Source organism: Pocillopora verrucosa, chromosome 4 (genome assembly GCF_036669915.1).
Source record: "Pocillopora verrucosa isolate sample1 chromosome 4, ASM3666991v2, whole genome shotgun sequence".
Lineage (NCBI taxonomy): Eukaryota > Metazoa > Cnidaria > Anthozoa > Scleractinia > Pocilloporidae > Pocillopora > Pocillopora verrucosa.
In genome coordinates, this window is record NC_089315.1 from 6631281 (window position 1) to 6653979 (window position 22699).

General features: G+C 39.5%; 1 protein-coding gene and 3 pseudogenes across 2 annotated transcripts; 1 reads left to right on the plus strand and 3 right to left on the minus strand.

Moving 5' to 3' along the window:
• Nucleotides 1-374: 374 nt before the first annotated feature.
• LOC131773549 (uncharacterized) lies at nucleotides 375-14784 on the minus strand. 2 transcript variants are annotated; one of them, XM_066165582.1, is made up of 10 exons: nucleotides 14625-14784; nucleotides 11341-11428; nucleotides 10600-10993; nucleotides 9635-10047; nucleotides 9142-9185; nucleotides 8584-8666; nucleotides 7765-8208; nucleotides 7168-7295; nucleotides 1898-2029; nucleotides 375-970 (listed from the first exon to the last, which is right to left on the minus strand). In XM_066165582.1, exons 2-10 carry the CDS (start codon nucleotides 11399-11401, stop codon nucleotides 498-500), a joined length of 2172 nt encoding a protein of 723 aa, XP_066021679.1. In that variant the 5' UTR covers nucleotides 11402-11428; nucleotides 14625-14784; the 3' UTR covers nucleotides 375-497. The 2 variants fall into 2 exon arrangements, with proteins under 2 accessions (XP_066021679.1, XP_066021680.1); XM_066165583.1 differs by lacking the exon at nucleotides 14625-14784 and having other exon boundaries at nucleotides 10600-11038.
• A 2364-nt stretch (nucleotides 14785-17148) lies between these two features.
• LOC136280273 (uncharacterized) lies at nucleotides 17149-19190 on the plus strand (annotated as a pseudogene).
• Nucleotides 19191-19288: 98 nt separating this feature from the next.
• LOC131795806 (uncharacterized) lies at nucleotides 19289-20692 on the minus strand (annotated as a pseudogene).
• Nucleotides 20693-21588: 896 nt separating this feature from the next.
• Nucleotides 21589-22126, minus strand: LOC131795743 (melatonin receptor type 1C-like; annotated as a pseudogene).
• Nucleotides 22127-22699: the final 573 nt, after the last annotated feature.

Consider the following 22699-nt stretch of genomic DNA (forward strand, 5'->3'; position numbering starts at 1 on the left):
TCCAGCGTGCTTTCCATGGTTGACATTTGGTCCAGCTCTCTTTCAGTAATAGCTTGGTTCAACTTTCTCAAATTTACACACACTCTAATGTCTTCGTTTGGTTTAGGAACAACAAAATTGGTGAACCAATCGGTTAGTTCTTCTGAACATGCTCTTTGGCAACAAGGAGTGCCAAACAAGTGATCTCCTTCTCTAGCACCCCGAGAAAAGGCTGATGAACTCGTCGAGACGATGTGAGGCAAAAACCCTTTAAGCTCTCCTCTCCGACTCCAGGGGGGAGCAACGGAAACTAGCAAAGAGCTCAATCACAGTAATCAAGTCGGTTTTAGTTCTAAAGGACTAGATTAAAAATAACATAACCAGACATTGACAAATGAAAACAAAAAGGATTTTAATATCTATTTTAACGTAATGTAAAACACTATTAAATGAACATAGCTTTTTCTTAGAGAAAAACAAAAACCCCTAAGCAAAAAATAATAAAAATTGTCAATACCTCAAGTATTTGAAATCTCTTTTTTCAACCAGTCTTCAAGAATGGTTGCAACATCATCTCTATCCATATCATCCTCTCTAAGAAATTCTTTGAGCTTCTCTACAGTTGCCTCACGCTTAACAGACCACAGGTCAAGAAGATCATGGGTAGGATTTGCTGACCGTTTTAAATTTTTTATCACATCTTGATCAAATCCCATTTTCTCTCCAAGTAAGCGATAATCATTAAAATAATAATTATCTTCTACATTAAGTTTAAGGCAGATTTTACTCTTCACTTTAATTGGAATGTCTGCGACTTTAAAAGATCGCCCAGTGGCAGTCACTTTAGCCTGATCTGCATTTGAATCATTATCGTTGGCACTTTTTAGGTCTGCTGCGGCATTATCCATCTGATTCATTTCACTGCCCCCTTTGTTGATCTTCTTGTTAGCCTCAACGCCTGGCCTTTCATCCTCCACTATGTTACATTCATCTATAAACAGGAAAGGAACAAAGAATAGGTTACCCTCTTTGTTGTTAATGGAGAAAAAAAGATTCGTAACCACCACTAATGAACACAACCTTTTTTTTAAGCTTGCTTAGGGGGAATATATAAACTTTAATTTAATTTATACAGGCTCACACGAATACATACACAGACAACACCCACAAATTTTGATAACGAGTTAAACCTACGTAGCTAGGGATATATTATTTAAACAATCAAACAATGGCCATTGAAAAGTGATTAGTATAAATCATAAAATTTGCACTTCGCGGAAAAAAAGCACAATTCACATCGTAATTTACAGACTCAACACCTTACATTAAAAAGTTTAGTTTCCTTGCATCGCCGCTCGAAGACCATGTCTCATGTTACTAGCAGCAGAGGTAAGGAGGACATTATATTGAGCGGCATACCTTGGGCAATACAAGGAACAATGTTTCACTGATTCAGAGTCAACACCGTAGTCGCAAATAGGCGACGAAAAACTATAAATTTTGAAGCCTTTTTCCCCAAGACTAGAAAACCCAAGTCAAAGGTTGTTGTGATCAAAAGATACACGCCTTGAAAAATAACAATCGTGTAACCTACTGTAAGTATTTCTCCTGACCGAGTAAAATTCTCCTATTTGATGTTGAAAACTAGATATGATATATAAATGTATTCAACTTAACCATTTAGGATAGTGCTGCATAGGCCATATTGCTCTTGCAGCATTAGGAGAAGTAAACTTCAATTAATCTTTTCTCCAAAGTTGACATGATTTGTTTTGACACTTTCAGTAGGGAGGTATCCAAAGTTTTATGATATAAAGTCACGTAAAGAGCAGGTGTTGTTAGACGGCAATTCATTGGTTGACAACCTTGAGCTAATACATCATTAGATGGTGGTGGGTGTATTTTTCAAAAATTTTACCTGGTTCACTTTTACTGAATGAAAAATTGCTGCCATTTAGAGGCATATCATCTTCTGATCCTCTTGCGCTTGTGCTTGTGCTGGGAAGACCATCCTGGACAGATCTCCCAGTCACGTGGGTTGGACCACAAGCTGTCAAAACAATCATGTAAGTAAATTTTTTTTTCTACATGTAAAAAATTCCTCCATCTAAAAAATTCCTCCTCATATCCTTTTCTATTTGTGAAAAGAAGTAAGAAAGAGAAGTAGAAAAAAGTAAGACTGTAAAGAAGTAAGCAAGGAATTGTTTAATGTGGAAACAAAAACAAGCATCAAGACATCATCAGTGAGGAAGTTAACATTTTTTTCTGGCTGCTGGGTTAATCAGTTCAAAGTTTAAGCTTATGGTGACAACACTGGGCCCAGCCGGAAAACACGGGCTGAATTTACAAGAAAACAGGGAAATCATGATATCCCATATGCAGAAAGAAAATCCGCTAAGTTAAGGCACATACTATCCCTGCTGGACAGACTATTCGTTTACCTTGTCGTGCCAACACTGGACCAATTCACCGCAAGACACCGGTAATATTTGAACCAGATGAGCTGGCTACCTGGCCTTCAGGATTAGAAGTACATGATTCCCTTACAACTATGAAGGAAGGTGATGTTACCATATTATCCATCAACGTGACCAACAACACCAATCACGACATCTCTCTACCCAGAAGAGTGGTCCTCGGCCGCCTTCGGTTAGTTCGCTCGGTGACTCCTGTTGAAGTGAGATTCAAGAATACAGAGACGCAGACTCCAGACAAGGAGCTGCCCTGCGAAGAACATAAACTAACTGAGAAAATTGAGAGTAACTTGTCTTAGTTACCAGAAGTTGATTTGAGTGGACTGACAGCAGAACAAAAGGAGCAAGCAAAGCAGTTGTTATTAGAAGAAGCAGATGCATTTGCGATGAGTGACAATGATGTTGGCTGCATCTCAGAGTTAGAAATGGATATTTAAGATGACTAGTGACCAGCCAGTTCAGAAGAATTACCTTTCCCTACCCCGTCCGTTTTATCCAGAAGTTAAGGCTATATTGAGGACCTGCTTAACCGAGGTTTTCTTCAGGAAGTCTACATCCCCATTCTCAAGTGGTGTTGTATGTGTCCGTAAGAGAGATGGTGGAATGAGACTATGTATAGATTACCGAGAATTAAAGAAGAAAACTGTGCCAGACCGTCACCCGATTCCTCGTATCCAGGAAGCTTTGGACAGTTTGGGGGGCAAGTCGTGGTTTAATGTCCTGGACCAAGGCAAAGCCTACCACCACGGATTCATGGGAAAGTACTGTCAACCATTGACAGCCCTTGTCACACCGTTGGGGCTATAAGAATGGGTTCGGATACCCTTCAGACTGATGAATGCGCAAGCAAATTTTAAGAGATTTATGGAGAATTGCCTCAGGGAGCTCCGCGACGAGATATGTATTCCTTACTTGGATGATGTAATAGTATTCTCAGTGACATTTTCTTAACACATTGAATACCTTCGTAAAGTTCTCTGTCGCTTGAAGAGTTATGGTGTAAAGTTAAAATCGAGAAGGTGTGCATTTTTCAAACGTGAAGTGCCTTTCCTTGGAAGAGTTATCTCTCAGGATGGGTACCAAATAGATCCCAAAGCCACATGTACAGCGATTGCAATGAAGAACTTAAGACCACGAACAGTTAGAGAAGTGAGAAAACTCATAGGTCTTCTTGGTGTGTACCGTCGTCATATCAAAAAGTTTACACAAACAGAAAAACCCATTTATGATCTTCTCAGCCTTGACCTGTGAAAGAAGAAGAATGTCACCTCCACTAAACATAGTCCAAGGGGAAACAGTGGGCAAATATCATCTTCATCACCAGTGGAGTGGGAGACCCAGCACCAGTCAGCATTAGAGGTCTTAATAGATCACATAACGTCACCCCCTGTGCTGGCGTACCCAGATTACGATGCAGCATTTATAGCACATACTGATGCGTCACAGGATGGCCTAGGTGCGGTTTTGTACCAAGAACAGAATGGCTCTACACGAGTAATCGCCTACGCATCAAGAACTCTGACTCCATCAGAACGCAACTATCATATGCATTCAGGCAAGCTGGAATTCCTGTCCTTGAAATGGGCAGTGACAGAACAGTTCAGGGATTACCTCTACTACGCCCCTGAATTTGTGGTATACACAGACAACAATCCCTTAACTTATGTGTTAACGTCTGCCAAACTAAATGCCACATGATTGAGTGGGTTGGAGAGCTCGCGGACTTCAACTTTGAAATACGGTAATGACCAGGCAAGTTGAACACTGATGCTGACAGTCTTTCCAGGATACCTGCTGACTTCAAGAACTACATGGATAGTTGTACTGAGAATAGTTCCTGAGAGCTTGCAGGCCTCAATCTGTGGAATTCAGACATTGTCAAGTGGGGACTCAATTTGGTTGATGGCCCTGACTGATGACGACGGGGAGCTCCATCAGGTAGACATTCCGTCACAAGCAGGCTGCAATCAAGTAAAAGTTGTGGATATAGTGAGAGCACAGAAAGAAGAACCTCACATTGGGCGTGTCCTGAAAGTCATCAAAGCAAAGCAGAAGCCGACAGTTGGGCAGAAACAAAAAGAATCGCCATTGGTTCGAAAGCTCCTGAATGAGTGGCACAAACTTCATGAAGACAAGAAGAGTAGCATCCTGCATCGTAATCAGAAGATAGTTCTACCACACCGTATACCGTGAACTCCATGAAGAAATAGGTCATCCTGGTGTCGAGAGGGTGCTTGCGTTGGCTCTTGAGAGATTTTATTGGCCTTACATGAGCACGGATATAGACAACTTTATCCATCATACATGCCGCTGTCTGAAACAGAGACGCCCAAATCTACCAACAAGAGAGCCATTAAAGCCAATTGTCACAACAGCTCCTCTTCAAATACTCTCCATTGACTTTGTACGCCTAGAACGGAGTTCAGGGGGCCACAAGTACATTCTGGTTGTGGTAGATCACTTTACTAAATATATGCTCAAGCATACCCAACGAAGAACAAAACCGCCGTTACTGCTGCAGACAGAATCTTCAATGACTTTATCCCGCGTTTTGGATTTCCAGAGAAACTCCATCATGACATGGGAGGGGAGTTTGAAAATCATTTGTTCGAGCGGTTAGAGGAATTTTCCTGGAGTTATGCATTCTAGAACTACCCCGTATCACCCACGAGGGAACGGTTTGGTCGAACGGATGAATCGCACGCTACTAAATATGCCGCGAACTCTCCCTGGAACTCGCAAATCCAGTTGGAAGGAGCATGTAAACAAGCTCATTCATGCATATAATTACACTGTTCATGAGTCAACAGGTTATTCTCCGTTTTTCCTGTTGTTTGGTCGAAGCCCACGACTACCAATTGATGCAATCTTTGACCCCCAACCAGAAACAGGAGCCAGATCACATGCTGAGTATGTGACTAAGTGGAAGACTGCCATGCAAGAAGCTTACTCACTCGCATTGAAATCTGCCGCGAAAAGTGCCATTAGAGGAAAAAGGAATTACGACAAACGAGTGAGATCTTCAGCACTGCAAGTGGGAGATCGTGTCCTAGTCTGCAACCTCACCCCTCGCAGTGGACCTGGAAAACTCCGTGCCTTCTGGGAAGATGAGATTCAGGTGGTGATTGCAAGAAAAGGTGAGGGAAGCCCTGTGTATGACGTGAGATCAGAATCAGGCCAGAGACAGAGTCGTACTTGACATCGAAACCTGTTACTTCCTTGTGACCATCTTCCGTCTAAACAGTGGCAGGAGCTTCCTTCTGTAAGGAAACCGAGACCACCAACACTTCATCATTGCGATGACGGTCAGCAGCTGATGTAGGATGAGCATAGCTATGGAAGTGACAGCGATGATGACCTTCCCGACATCTCAACATTTACCTATCACCAGGAAATGATGGCAATGATCAATCCCAGATACAGGTACAGTCTGCAAGCAAAGAAGCAGTCGGAGCAGAACCAAACCCCCCAAAATGTCAATTCTGATGAGGTGTCAGTCCAAATTGAGGTAAGTGCTATCATCACTGATTCTCCTGATGAAGTACCAGCGACTGAAAACCCTCAAGCCATTGGTGGAGAAACAAGCATGGAAGAGGATGCTAGTAACCGAGGTCGCCCTCAGCGGGCAAGACAAGGACCCAAACGACAAACATCTGACAGTCTTGGGAACCCAACTTACGTACGAGAGATTAATGCAGGACCACCTACCGAGATAAACCAGGTTGGAATACCATCGCAAGTACCCTATATACCTGCGCCACCAGTAAACAAGTACGGTATGCTGCCACCACCAATGACCGGTTTCACCCCACCTGCAGTACCCATGATGTTCTGGAGGGCAAATACGATGATGCCGTATGGGATGCCCTATCCAGCAGTGCTTCAGTTACCACAATGGGAAATGCCACATTAGCCATTCCAGTACAGACCGACAATAACCCGTGTACTACATTCTTGTTGCTCAGAGAACTTAGAAGCAAAAATGTAGTTTTCTTTTGTGTATTTTAACATTCGTTTCATGAATGCTGAGAGAACTATCCAGAGATGGTCTTTGTGATACAGAATTGTGAACAGAGGTATGGTCAGATGAACTGTGATAGTTGGTGGTCTGTAAGGAGCTGGGCCTGATCACTCTAGGATTTATGTGTTGAACAATCCTAATACACAAGCCCCTGTTGTAGAGGAATATTTTGTATCACATGCTAAATGTCACGAATGACATTTCTTTTTCAGGTTAGGGGGAAGTGTTGGGTAGTGAAATCACGTTGTTTCCTAGAGGAATTTATGTTAAGTGTCAGGCGTTCGCGCGGAAAGGACTGGACATCCTGGTAGATGTCATATGACGTAAGAAAAAACATGTGCTGGAGAGAACCGAGCAATAAAAAAGTTGTTAGGATAATCTTATGTTCAGTTGGTAACGAATACACGTGGAAAACCTAAAATCGTGTGGGTATTGTGTAACTTAACACCAGATGCGCCACAATCTTCACAGGTTTCTTAAGTTCCACGTTTTGTGTTAGGGCAGGGTAACTGCGTGGACGTATGCTTTTCTTTCCGAACAGAATCCCGATTGACTCCACCATGCTGCAGTCCTCCTGTCCCCTTATTTGAGAGGCTCTCTTGTATTGCAAAGTTATTTACAGAATTCCTATTATTCGACAAGCCTAGACAGTAGTTGTTGTCAAGTTTCTTCCCTGTTTTATCTGTATTTTACCTGTATTTTGGTCACCGTTATTGATAGCTACATCTTGGCTAAAGTGTAGCTCTTGGCTTGGGTCCCTATCGCCGTGTTCCACCTTACCCATCACATGGGCTCGTTCATCACCTACGCCATTATACCGCCTAGAAGTAAACAGAGCTAAATATGAGTCAAGTAATTAAATAAACTATACTACTGACTCAATTAAAGACAAAAATGAATTGAAACAGCCGTTGAAATTGAACTGCAGAGGCACCGATCATTATAAGGATATCATTTTATAAGTAAGTGAAGTCCACAAACGTAGACAAAAGCTATATTTATCTACAATCAATTCCAAAGGAAGTGAATTTCAAATTTGACTGGTAGTATAAACAGATGAATGAGAAATGACTGAATAATTCAAATATAATTTCATACCTGAAATTAAGAGATCCTCGCAGCTAAGAAGACTACTGAAACAAGTAGTTGTAAATAGGACCTGACCTGGTCCTATTTACAACTACTCGTTTCAGTAGTCTTCTTAGTTGCGAGGATCTCTTAATTTCATCTCTCCACCGCAGTGCAAATATATGAATTTTCATATATCTAAAATCATCATTAATTTCATACTTTTTGCGCCAGATAAATACGCCAGCGATAATGATAACGATAACGATTCCACTTGTGACTGTTCCTGCTGTTGTTGAATCAATGGTTCCCTTTTTCGACGACACTCCTTTCGTAACCTCCTCTCCATTGATATCGTTGGGGAGTTCCGTATAATTACAAAAATTTTCGAATGATGGAGGGTTACAGTTTACATATATAACCTTGTATCCACCTAAATGTTTGCTGATATAGTAGACGCTCTTTTGCACGATATAATCCAAAGTGCTGTTTTTTATTACCGTACGGTATGAATTGGATTGGGTTCGAAGAATGAGTGAAAAAACAACTTCAGTATGATTCAGAACTGAAGACTCTCCGGGTTGCTTTAGGACTCTGATCTGAGCTGAACTGGCGTTGGAATCATTTGGTAAGATGCTGCATAACTGCTTTTCAATGGTTGTGTTTCTGTCGAGAAGGAAAGGATATCTCGATGTTTTACATATCTTATGCTAAAGCATGATCATGTGGTGGTTGCACATTGCTTTACATTCAAGTTCCACATTCAGGTGCACTGAGTCAGAGCAGTCAAGCACACTTGGTCACTGTGTTGGGTTCCCCCTGCCTCCTAGTCAAGTGAGGCAGTCACTTTAATTCGTCCATACCGGAAATAGCTTTAATGCTTCCTTTTTTCTAATTATCAATGGTGTTTTCGCTCTGATGGGCATGCCTTCCCATGTTGGGTTTCCATAAATATTACTATATAGCAAGAAAATTTCAAACTTCAACGGTAATATACCAAAACGGGAATCATTTCATTTCCACAAACAGTGTTTGCAATACCTTGATTTGCAACTGCATGTATCCTCATAGCAGTAGTCTCTTATCCCTTTCACGACTGCTTGTTTAAATTTCTCTTCCTCCCACTGATAGACATATTTTAATACATTCTTATAAGTTATTAAAATAGACAAAAAGGAGTAGGTTCTTCAACCTACTTATCTTATTATAATATCGATACTTCGTCCTTTAGTCAGTAAACCCCTTGACTGCCCAACCTTAAGGGACTCTGCTTAGGAGTTATGTGCCCAACAGACCGTGCCTGGAGTATTTAGGCTACAACCGCTTAGTAAAGCTGGGAATGACCTCTCATGTGATGACTTTTGGATCACCCCTCAGCAGCAAAGCAAATTCCAGATAGTTCAAGAAACAGATATAGCTGCAATGGCCAGTATTACTTGTAACAGTATCATAGAAGTCCAAAAGAGCAGACAATTGTGTTCGAGCGAAAGCAAAAGACACCAGCCATTAATTATTCGCTGGGAGCGGGAGATGGGGGTGAGGGTCAGAGGATTTCCTTTTTGTTGCGATGAAATGTACTTCAAAAGAAAATTAAAATACCTCTTCCATTTTCATTTCCAATGTAATACTGACAGCCACCAGATCTATTTAAAAAGAAGTTTGATTTGGCTAATTACAACTGGTGAACCAATATCTTTGTGGGTAATGCAGTGATAATTGATGGTTCAAAAATGTTTGTTTCGTTCTTTTATTTTCAAAGAAAATAGTCGAGTGTCGACTTTGAGTGCCCCTTGGCTACTAAAAAATGTTCTCTTATACTTGTGACTGAATGTGTATTGCTGTCTTTTCCTGCAGCTTTTTAGAAATGTATGCCATGAAACATTCTTCTACATGGAAATTTAAAACACGTTTTCCTGAACTGATTGTACGAAAAAAAAATTAAATTGTTCCACATTGAGGATTTTATTGTACACGACTAAATTTATCTTGAAAATAGTTTAAAGTCTCCTTTAAAGTGTTTATAGTTTAAAGTTTCATATAGGGTTAAATTAAAAAATCGAAGTAGGAAGAACAACAAACAATTTTTACTTACTTAGAGGTTGCCTTGATCCGTCTGATACGGTAATTCCATGTATTTCAGGGAAAGACAGGTCGAGATTTCCAAGATATTCAAGGTTTGTTTTGTCCACCAGCCGAATTTTTTTTGCTCTGTTATCAGACAAGTAGACAGTCCCGTTGTGAAGTGTTATAGCGACCAGATGACTGTTAGTTATCTTTTTTGATAGTTTTTGATTGCGTCCGTCCAGATCAGCTCTACCGACCACACCCGGACCAGCGTCGACCCAATAAATTACGCTCTCTGAATCAGCGTAGTCTACTATTACACCATTTACCCACTGCAAAGGGAAACTGGAACTCGCTTCTACAATGGTGACCCTTTCCTTCCCGTCTAAGGTGGCTCTCTCAATTTTAGGATTTGAACCCCAATCTGTCCAGAAAATGTACCTGTAAGATTTGATTCATTAATTTTGTGTTATTCCTCTTGACAGCAATTAATTTCAGGGTGTTAATATTAGAAAAAAGGACCTGATTATTTAACAAAGAGCAGTAAATTGTTAATAATTGTCAAGGCGATTGGCTAACCTATCCTGCTGAGAGGCAGTTACGGTTCTGTATCATTAGAACTCTCATTTTTTAATAAAAAATAACCAAAATTTCAAGGGAATTTTGCCCATTTGGTTGCGAAGAGACGACTTTTGCAGCAACTCTCTCACGCCATTAGAGCAAATTGTACAAAACATGTAACAGAGAAACGTGATTCACCACTAATGAAAAAAGTGCACTTTGGATGATTTCACGTCTTCAATGCTATACCCTGAAGCGTTGAGAACACCGTCCTAAGGAAGTGGTTGAACAAAAAAAGAAATAACAAAGAAAAAGAATTAAAAAAGGTCTATCCTAAGTGTCAAAATTAGACGTTTCCTAGTTATATCGAGCTTCTCAGTTCGTAAGTTGTGATTTCAATACTTAAAGTACATATGACTTCTCCTTACTCACCCATTGACCGAATCAGCAGCAATACCTCGAGGCTTGTCAATGTCTCGGTCAAACAGTATCTTTCTGTCACTTCCGTCAACCTTCGCCATTTCTATTCGGTTGTTTGTTGTGTCCGTCCAAAATATGTCTTTGCTAATCCAGTCTATAGCTATTCCTCCCACTTTACCGACGCCTTTCGTCACATTTTCTTTAATGTTCGTCTGAAGATCCATTCTTTTGATGGTACCACTCCAAGAGTCACTCCAATAGATATAATTGTCCTCTACGTCCATTGCAACAACAATGACCTTTCCAATATCTTGCACAACAACACTAGAAGCGGTTTTCCCAGCCAGCAGGTTGATACTATTTATGGTATTCCCAACACTATAGTACAAGCATGGCTCTTCACACGCTGTGAGGAGAGGAGAATAGCTAATTCAAAAATTCCACAAGATAACTGGTGAATGGGAAGCAGTACAGTAGAGAAAAACAAGAGAAATTAGCATCTGCCAGATCAAATCGAACAGTTAAAATAGAAAGGGCGTTGTACTGATTAATTTTAATCACTTCCTTTTCGATAGTTAACAATTACTACGCTAAGCCTCCTTATTGTGCAGCTGTGCTCTTAAATATTCCTTTCCTCCGTAAAGGTTTGTAAGTCAGTAACACAGTGAATCAGTGCAGTTACCAAAACACATTTTGCGACGAAGATTGACGAAATCGGTTGACAATTCAGGTTAAAACGATGAAGTAACTTACCATGGATGATTTTACAAAGACGCCATAATAGGAGAATTAAAAATAACTTCAATCCCTTCATCCTGAATGCCAGGGTTAATTCCTGCTTCTGTAAAGTGAAATTTAATTTGCTAGATTAGAAACGCTAGATTGGCAACGTCAAAAGAAAACAGAAAAGAAGAACACGGCTGGTTCAAAGAATGTAGACTGCGGTACTGTGTTGTTTTGACTTGTCATAAATTCCTATTAGCGTTAAGTTAGTCTCCTTTGCGGCCATAATTTGGTACGTCACGTGACGCGTTGCGTGACTAACGCAGGGTAATTGCATTTAAATTAAAGAAAAAACAATGAAGGAAACAGGCGAATATGTATGTTATCTCTTGATGCTAGTTAAATGTAGCGAGAATGGACTGATTTTGTTTGAAATGGTGAAAATTTCCGGCATTTAGTCCATTCGAGAGTGTGTCCGACAGTCGGGTCAGAAGAATAGTCAACCGAACGATATTAAAGTATACACAGGCTAGGAGAGTTCTTCCACTTCAAAACCAAATTAATTTTTGGAATCGATTGACATTTTTTAAACAAACATTTGATACTTTTAAGAAGTTTGAAAGAAAATTTTCGGTGGAAATTCTGTAAAAACTGCTGACTGCCGCGCATTTGTGACCCTCCACGGGATTTCAGGGAACAAGGTGAACGCACGCACACGGTACACCAGCGCGCACGCTACAACAAAAGAACGAGCTTTCAACAAGTTAGTTGCTTGTAAGTTACTTGCCTCATTAAATTCGCAGCTATTGTCTTGCTTCGCACGGTAGAAACAAAGAAACGTGTTAAGATCCTTGCTTGCAACTTTGCACGATATATCACGGTGACCGTGCCAATTTTATAACACGCCCCTTAAAGTTAAAGTTGCTTCCAACACCCGAAGAAGTACGTCCAAAGCTTTATGGCTTTTTAGCTCACTGATACGCCCGGCCGATATCCAGTGCAAACTAATTCGTCAAACACAATGGAATATCTCGACTTGTTGTCCATCATTTAAAACTTTATTTGAGTTGCTTCCTTCATTATCGAATTCCTCATTTTCTTAAAACAGCTTGCAAAACACGGGCCGAACGAGCAAGGTCCTTTGCTCTTGAAATCGTGCATGAACTTTTGAAGGTAGCAAGCACAACCTTTTTAAAATAATAAGAGCGAACCTTTATGATGCAAAGCAAATGGCTACTTCGATGAGGGTAAACAGTGTTCTCACCGTGTTTGTCTGTTCTGCTAGTCTCCGAGGCATTAGTTATTTACATTGTTAAATTTGTAAACCGAAAAGCACGTCAGTCCGTGGGGTGCAGTAGTAGCGTCATCTTTTTTTTTTCTTTATACTGACAGAGTTTACAAAATAATAAAATATCTACTGTACTTTTCTTTTATTAACTGACAGTCTATTTGCCAATTTTTATGCGCTATAGATTCCTATGACTGTCGTCATCTAACCTGTTTGTAAATGCATTAATTTGGGCAGATAAATGATTTTTTAGTCTGTGTTTATGCTTTTTTGTTCCCCATAATAATTAGCAACGTTCATAATTTAATTATGCTAGGATTAGCCAAAATCATAGAAACTTAGATCGCGGTTTTGTTGAAAAATGGCTAAACTCTGTTCAATTAACCGACCCATAATTTTTTATGTTAAATGATGGACTAATCGTGCCATCTCCGGTGTTTTCAAAACAAACCAGTTTTTTTAAGTATGTGAATAAGAGTCCTCTTTCTTGTACATTTCGTATTAATGCGAGCGGCTATCTGATTCCACTGTTTTCCGCTATCCAACTGCTGGAGATCTTTAGTTTCCTGACGCGTTGCTCCTCGTCATCTCGTCGTCCGAGAAGAGAACATCAACAGAAGCGTTACAGTTGCGTTACGCAAGGTATAGACCTCAGTGCTGAAGACTAAGAGCTCATAATTTGCCAAGATAGGCGTACAGTAAATAATACGCAGCTTCGCTCGGAAAGCTTCGTTTTGCGCCGGCTAACTAGCGCTTATTGAATTTAAAAATGCCGGTTTGTATAGAGTGACGAACAACGACTGCGTAGGAGACATGGAGCCGGAAATCTGCTACTAAAGGATTCACAAAGATTTGGTACTTGGCTTATTAACTTCTTGAAGCGATAAGGATTTATATTTTACAAGGTAAGAATTAAGTTTTAAAAAAATAATTCACGTGATGAAACTGAGCTCCTCTGAACCTTGTGAAACACGTCGTGCTCACTGAATTCCTTGCGAAAATCCTGAAGGAAAGAGCCGTGGTTTGCCGTGAATGTTTTCTTTTTTATTACAACTTTCGGATAGGAGAGAAGATCTTCTTCATTTTCGCTTATATTCTGTAAGTAATATATTCCACAAACACCATTCTCACAATTACGAAGCTGATAAACACAAGTAACAGAGTAAGGTGGGATGTAAAAGATAAGCTAGCGTGTTAAGGAACAAAGGAGCTTTGCGAGTTAAAAAACAAACAAATAAACAAAATCTAGCGTGTTAGAGAAACAAAGCACTACCGCGTTAGCCAAATATAAACAATGGCTACAAGACGCTTTCCAAAATCAACTGTTTTTATGCGCATATCTGCACGTAAAGCGGAAGTTTTTTGTTTAGACCGTTCAACTTCAAATTCCTAAAATGCTGTATCGTCGTGCCTAAAATAGGTCACTGTCACGTTCAGTTTGTGTACAGCCAATGAACGCCATGATGAACTAATCGATTGAATAGATTCTTCAGAAAAAGACTCACTGTAGCGGTAACTTGGAGATAGGAATTTAAAATTTTAACTAGAAGCCTGAATAATAACTCGATTCAATAACGAAAACAAAAGTGGAGTTCTCGAAAGTGAATGTTAATATTCTTAGAGTTTGTAATCATATCTACTTCCGCTTAAGGGATTGCTATACTCTATTTTCTACTGAGCTAAAGTTAACAAGAGAAGGAGCAAACGAGCCATGGAAAATAAAGCTTTGCCTACATTTTACCAGGGGATAAAAATGATATTTCATGACAGGAGACCAACAATCAGGAAAATAGCGAGGCGAACAAGAGACAAATTCCATCATAAATAACTAAATATATATATGGTCCTACATATTTCGATTGAGGGGTACACTGCAGCCGAATATTTCGCTTTATTGTTTCTCTCGATAATGGGGGCAAATGGCTAGATTCATCCTTTCGGTCTAAGAAATAGCGGATATGTGTACATTTCGTAGATGTTCTTAGCAAATATTCTGTTCCACAGCGTATCATCAGATTTCACTTACCTCAGAGAATGCATTTATATATGCACTCGTTCTCTGCTAGTGGTTCGATTAAGAAGGCCGGACACTACCCAAATATATGACCAATAGTTGAACGGAGCGAGTGCGTCTCTAGTCAATCGTGACTTCGAAGGAAATACTCAAGTATGATTTGCAATGTTAGCAAAACTTGGAACGGAGAGTGGGGAGTGGGAACGGGGAGCGGGGGTCTGGGCCTGAAAGTACAGCGGTAATTCGCAAAACAACGAAAAATGGCGGATGACAACATAAACAGTTTGATTAACTCGGTCGTGAGAACAATCTTCATCGTGGACGATCAACAAGGGAAGATGTTATTAAAGGCTTTTTTTACTTGATTTTTGCGTTGAAAAATTAGGTTTTACTCAGATGTAAAATGCCGGTGCGATCGAAATCGGTTCTTCGGAGAAGGCTACATAATACTTTAAGGCATTGAACAACAAACTTATGTCAATTTAAGTAAACATTACTTTCTATGTTGATTTTAGATTCAACCTTCACTTTCATTTCTGTTGACTGACGCTTTTCTCATCTTCACCGTCATACTGTTATGTCTTCTAGCGGCACAAATCGTAAGTCCACAAGAAGGCACTGCATTGTATAGCGGATGTAGTACCTATTTTAAATTCGACTGATTCTCATATACATTCCTACAATACAATACAATACAATACAATTTATTTTATTTCGGTAACGTAGGGGGTGGTTACCCAATCCCCCGAGCCTAATGGCTCATGTTGAAAACGCTCGACAGTTAAAATACAGATGTGTATATAAATATATGTACAAGTTTATGTATATATGACGAAAAAAAGAAACGCAAAAATATCACCTAGCCCCCTACCCCTAGTCTTAATCCTGAACCTCCCCTGAAACCCTACCAGTCCTAATCACCTAACTTGTAGCCCTAACCCTGAAGCCTAATTACCAATTCATAACCCTACCCCTACAATTGTATACTAATACATTTATTACACTTACAGTCAAGCGTAGTTATCCGAGATAGGCCAGTCTTAAATTCTGCTAGAGTAGTTGCCGATTTAACTGAAGATGGTAGCTGGTACCAGGAATGAGAGATAATATATGAAAAAGACCTACGAATATGGCTAGAGGTATTTACAGGCTGGGAAACATTAAGAGCAGAGGAGCGCAAATTGTAGTGACAGACCCTAGGTGTGAAAAAATTAGAGATATACGAAGCTCCCTGTAGCCTGTATGCCTTGAAAAATATGATTAAAGACGCAGTAAGACGTCTTTGGATTAAGGTGTCCATACTAGCAAGCCTGAGACAGTCTTTGTTCTCAGTAGATCTACCTAGATTAAGCACAGTTCTTAACGCGTAAAAGTTACATTTTTCCAGCTTATTTTTCAGAGGAGTAGAGATTCCCAACAATAGAGGGGAACAATATTCTAAATGAGGTAACACATATGTTTTATACAAAGAGATCATAATAGAGGAAGGTATAAGACGCTTTATTCTGCGGAGAGCGGCGATTTTTGCATATGCCTTTTTCAGCGTAATTGTTACGTGATCTTTGAAGGAGAGTTTATTGTCCAGCGTAACGCCCAGGATCTTTAGAATCGGCTTTATGTCAATAACCTGCTGCGGGTCCACAAAGAATTCAAAATTGTAGGAACTGTTTCCAAGTACCATTGCCTGCGTTTTGGTGCTATTGATTCCTAGGTAGTTGTAAGTGAACCATCCTTGAGTCTTGATATATCCGCATTGAGATAAAACTCCAGAGTCATAGGGCAGACGCTAGACGAGTATTGGGTAGTGTCATCCGCGTATAGACGTAGTGAGGAGGTAGCAACACAGTAATTAACATCATTCATAAAAATGTTAAAAAGTAAAGGTCCTAACAAGCTACCCTGCGGAAGCCCGCAGCGCACGGGCAGCCAGTTCGAGTAGGACCCATTGCATCTAACACGTTGGAATCTGTCAGACAGATAAGACTGTATAAGCTCCAGAGCCTCCTGGCGCACTCCATATGCTTTAAGCTTAGCGAGTAGCAAATTGTAGCAAACTGAATCAAAGGCTTTGGAAAGGTCAATAGCCACTACCCCTATGCTTTCTTTCTTGCCCAGTGCCGCACGCCAGTCATCAGAGAGCTTCACGAGTGCAGTGCAGCACGAGTGACCACGCAAAAAGCCTTTCCTTTCCCCATTTTCCGTTCGTGGTAGCAGCATATGATTAAATTATAAAAGTTAATTTTGCATTGTCATGTACTCACTCTAAAGTCTGATTATTCATTTGATTTATTTTATTCACTTTTACTTGTAGGCATAGTTAATAAAGCGAACTGGTTGTGAAACGCGGTAAACTTCAGAGAAAAGGTTATTGTCTTCTATATTCGATGTCACGCGACAATGACCGTGCACACACATACACAAAAACTCAATATAGCGTCGTTCGAAGAGCTAGACGTGAACTGACCTGTTTTTAAAGCTTCGCAATGTAGTTCTTCCGACTGGAATCGTTTTCTGAGTTCGTCGTATTGAAAATAGAATGCCTGGTGACAACTGTTCGGTGTTTGGTTGCGGTACGTGCCGTAGAACTAAAGGGATCGGTATCTTTAAACTGCCCTCACCACGAATTGCAGAATACAAGAAGTGGCGAGAAGAGTGGCTAAATGAGCCGACAAAGACGAGAGTCATCGACAAAAACTTCCAAAATCAGATCGATAATGGCAAGGTGTTTACATGTGAGAAACATTTCGATCCTGACGATATAGAGACATGTAAGTACTCGAGTTGTCTGTAATAAACATATCTGGTATCCATGTAAACACGACCGGCCACAAAAATGATGTCTCATTCGGGTTTGAACTTTATATTCTTATACAGATTGTTGTTACAGATCGCTTTTCTTTTATTTTTATTTCAGTTCAATCGCGAAAAACAAGACCAAAGTTTGGAGCCTTGCCAACTTTCAATATGCCAAAGAGAAGTCATGACACGGTGAAACCTGTTGCACGTCCATTGAGATCTGTGGTACAAGACAAACCTGTTACAGAGAGCCACCAGAAATACTATAGAAGCTTCAGTGACCTCTGTAAACGAGTAAAAACTTTGAAAACATAGCAGGAATGGACAGTCCAGGAACTAGAGGATAGACTTATATTACAAAAGAAAAGTGCAGTAATGCTTCCAGAATTTGAGTTGATGATTGATGATAGTCTAAGGTTTACAATTTCTGTCTATGGATGGCTCCTTTCAGAAGACCATGAGATACATACTACAAACTTAAGATCTGTTTGTAATATTACAGTGTCTGAACTTTTAAGAAATATCAACAGCCCATATATCTGTCCTGGTGTGGAACTATTTGAATTATCCAGAAATATAGTCCATCATTTAATTCCAAAGTCTATTGATCCATTGTTCATTGACAATGATGGTGATTTCAATTCATTTCCGCATAAAGAATATTGGAGAACTCATAGTTGTACGGTTTTGTTTGAACATGGTGAACAGTGTTCAAGTTGTTACCAGTATTCACATAGATCTAAACTCATTCACAAGGCTAAACAGAAACTGAATGAGCCCGCACATTTATTTTCACCAGTATCACAGACAGCACCACAACGAATCAAACTCACATTACAGATGCAGAGGCTCAAATATGCTGAACTCTTAGGAAGAGGAAGCCATTTCTTGCACCTTACTCATCTGTGAATGACCCAAGATTTCTCTGGTTGACAAATGACTTCCTTGGTTTTCTGAGAGACTGGAAAGATAGCATAGCTAGTTGCCCTGGTAATTTCTCTCAGAATGCCAGAAGTAAGATGTTCCTATCCTGGCAGACGTATGAGGGCTTACAGATTACTGCACATTCAGTCATAGAGGCAACAAAGTTTCTTCTAAATGAAGATGTAGAGTATGTCTTAACAGAGAGGTTTTGTCAAGATCCCCCAGAAGAATACTTTGGGAACCAAAGGAAACTGGGAAAAAGAAATGACAATCCTGACATGAAGATGTTTGGTTATAACAACAATACCATCAGGGTACAGTGAGCCGTTTCCTGTCAATCTGGAAATACATGGGGAAGAAAAGACAGAGACAAATCATGGGTCAATGTTTCAAATGACCCAGTGCCCAAGAGAAAAAAGCAGTAATAGGATTTCATAGATTACAATAATCTCAATATTTTGGCATGTGTACAATAACTGGGTTGTTACTACTATGATGAGTTATCTTTATCACAGACATAACAATGTCATTAAGTGATGCTTTCAAAATAGCTCCAGTTCTGATTAAGTAATAGTGATGAAATTGAGGTACTAAATTTAGACATGAGAACAATATTATTAGAAGATGACCAACATGGTATGGATATGAAGGCTTACATTTATTCAAATACCACTATCAACAAGGACAAAAACCAGCTTTTGGTTGTTACGATATTAATAAAGCAATAGAAATGGGTCACTCTAGCCTTATATATAAGAAAACAGTATAGATATTGTTTTGTGAATAATTTTCACACAACTGCAACATTTCTCTATGATGTACATTTCATAAGTTAATGCTTCACATCTTTAGGTGGACATAGTATTTGTATCTAAATTTGCATCAATGCAAAGCATGCATGTTATTGTTCTTGGAGAGTCAAAAATACAATTTTTAACATTACAGGATGGTTGAATTTATGGACTAAATTGCCTTTCTTGATCAGATTCTTTAGAGGCTCTGCTTATGTCCTTACAAAGTGCTTTGGATTTTAACTGTTTTAATTTCATCTTGTGTTTCTGGATAATGTCATTTGCAAAAGAGAATGAATGTACTCTGACATACATTTGTATGATGTTATGTAATACATCTTTGGCAACACCACTTTGGACTATCAGTTCAACATCAGACAACATTAAAATGTATGCTGACACTAAATCAACATCATGAATAGATCTTGATATAACACAAGAGAACTCAAGCTTTTGTAAATTAGTCTTAGAAGTGATATCCCTAAAATAGTGTTCAGTTCTCTCAAAAATTGTTTGGGCATTCTTTGTTATTGCCCATAAACCACCACGATTTAGAGATGAAGTTAACGTCTGGCTTTCTATAACATTCTGGTCTTCTGATTTCCCAGCCTTGAGTATGGAGATTGCCTGCTCACTTTCCCATGATTTACTAGTATTTGCAAGTTTCTTATGAAGTTTATAGAGAACATATCCTCCTATGTACTGTAATCCAGCTTGTTCTTCATCCGAAAGTTTAGCTAATGGGACACGTACTTAGATCAGAGTTTTCCACTTTCTCCTTGCTGTGCACTAACATACAGTCAGCAACCTTGGTAGATAGCAGTGTTGCAGCATTCCTCGACAATCCCTGAAAATATCTAACTGCATTCGAAACTATTGTAGAGTAGAAGCTAGCATAAAATCTTTCAGCGTTTCCAGACTTCACCAAGCGCTTATATATGATTTGAATTTCACTTAAATCTGCAGCAGAGTCTTGTGAGTCTACTGGACTGTTGTGGTAGGAACTTTTTTCTTCTCTGACCAAATTTGGCTAAATTTTCTTTTCAACAATTTTAGCTTTGGCCTTCTCAACGATTCCTGAATAAACCTCAAAGGTTAAGTCTCTATATTGTTCCTCTCCGCTTCGCTTTACGGAATCTGTTATTGTTCTTGTGTAGTCTCTGTGTTTAGCCGTTTGGTGTCGTTTCAGCCCGCTCTTGCTTTTGCACCTCTTCTGACATAGTCCACATACGAGATAGTCGAATTCAACCTGTTTTCAAGAGATTTTAGTTAAATATAATAAAAGAAAACGAACATAAAAACATAGTAAAAATTTCAGGGTTCTTAAAAAAAGACTCATAGTAACACGTGCTCACTATCGCACGCTTGCCGTACTCAGTCGATCTGCGATAAGATGAACGTCTAAACACTTAGTTTTTCGCTACATTCTGAGTTGCTAGGAAATATCCCAATACTTACTTCGCCAGCAGCCTCTGTAAACTGTTCATCTAGCTCTTCTTCTTCCTCCAAAATGCCTAAAATGGTGTCAAAATCCTCTCCGAAAATAAACAAGTCATTAATGTCCGCCATAATGTTTGTTATGAACATCAAACGTGTGCACGGTCAATGTCACGTGATGGTACGATCCAACCTCTGAACAATGGACCGTGTCTGTGAAGTTTACCGCGTTTCATGACCAGTTCGCTTTATTAACTATGTTGTAGGTTACTTTGGTATTAGCTATAGCTAATTACACACAACCCCTCAAGTATCTCTTGCTTTCATTCTCATCGTGTTTAAATAAAGGACCTTACAATAACTAATTACTCTATGTTTCGTGTGTTTCAGTAGTGAAAATGTGTTTTCTAAGAAGACAATTTGCGATGCATACTGTGATGGAATGAGTCTTGTGATCATTAGTGATCAATTATGATCAGTATTTCTCAGTAATGTTGCGACAAAGGCACGTGGCGGCATTTAAAAAGCACTCGAAGGAAATAGATTTAAATAAATACGTCATTTCTAAAAGAAAAAAAAAGACACTTTTTTATTTCAAATACTTTGAAAGGGCAATGTTTGGATGATAGTCATTGTGTCGGGAAGCCAATATTCAGAATAGAAAGGCCCAGAAGTGCCCAAAGATTTAGATGATAATAAATTTCCTTTCCACCCCTTATTAGGTAGCCTACTTAATAGTTGGACGATTTCCAAGACATGCCATATCTGGCTTGGTGAGATGTGGTTATTAAGGTAGTGATTTAACAAAAGTAGTATATCGTCATCTTTACCAATCAAGTCTGTCTGCCGATCTTAATACGTCTTGTGTGTAGTCAAGCCCCACCATAGCTGAAGTGCTATCACAGGAGGTGGGAGGAGGTGGATGGTGAAATGATTGAAGAGAAATATGGCAAACGTAAAATGGAGGTGTTGCTCCACGTACAAAGTGTATTTTTCAAACTTAAATTAGTTCTCACTTAAATTAGTTCTTAGATGGTTTCTGCGAATGAATAGACAGCAGCAATGATTGCAGATGTCAACCAGGTGACAGATATGTAAGAAAAAGCAAAAGTCTTCGTCATTAGTTTGTGGTAGTGGTAATGGTAATGGCCACGTCGGATTGCCGTGAGACGATCTATTGTAATTCCAACCACATTGACGATGGAAGCAAGCAAGGCTAACTTGCCTACAGATTTCGTTATCATGGTGTATGTGGCATTGTTTTTCAGAACTGGATAGCAAATTGTATTTTTTACGTGAAAAGGCATATATATTCCTGATACTAGCAAGTCAGCTGTTGAAAGGCTGAAGATCAAGAAGTCTGGAACTGAACGAAATTTGACGTTCCTTTGGATGGCCAGCAAGACGAGGCCATTTCCTAGCGTTCCCACAATGGCGCCAGCAATGCCGATCATAGATAAGGTTATTAATTACTGAGGCGAATGTCAACGTCCACTGTACTTGAGAGTAGTCGTCAGAGCAGTTTGTACATCCAGAGTCAGACAAGTTTGAAAATGCTCTTTCCATTTCAAACGCCTGAAGTAGCAATGGCTGGCTCTTAGGATCTGAAACAAGGAGACTTCAGTTTTTGGTATTGTAGACTATGGCCATTACATACAATGGCTGCAGCTGTTCATACAAACAAACAATGTGATTCATGGATCAAGTCGAATAGATAGGAATTTCGTCAATAAAGTCAATGTTAACCGGCTACCGAGGCTAATGATTATCACCCACGAATGTATCGATAAGTAAACTTCAGAGGACACAACTTTTGTGGCTGATTTCGCTAAGTTTTCAAGTCGAAAACTTCCGCCGAGAACCTCTGCTTCACAGAGTCAATCGGCATAACAGAAGTTGACATGAACTCACGTTTTTAGCATTGACTTCGCAACGGTTCGCACACAATGACGAACTTGAATTAAAATACTTACTGGAACCAAAGAGGAAAACACAAAAGAGTATCCTACCAAACATCTACAACGCTGAATCAGAAAATAAATCCACTTTGACATATATTTCATAAAAAATACAAAAAAGGGAACTAAAACCAGAAAAACCCAACATGTACTCAGCTGCTAGACATTTGCGAACAGACTT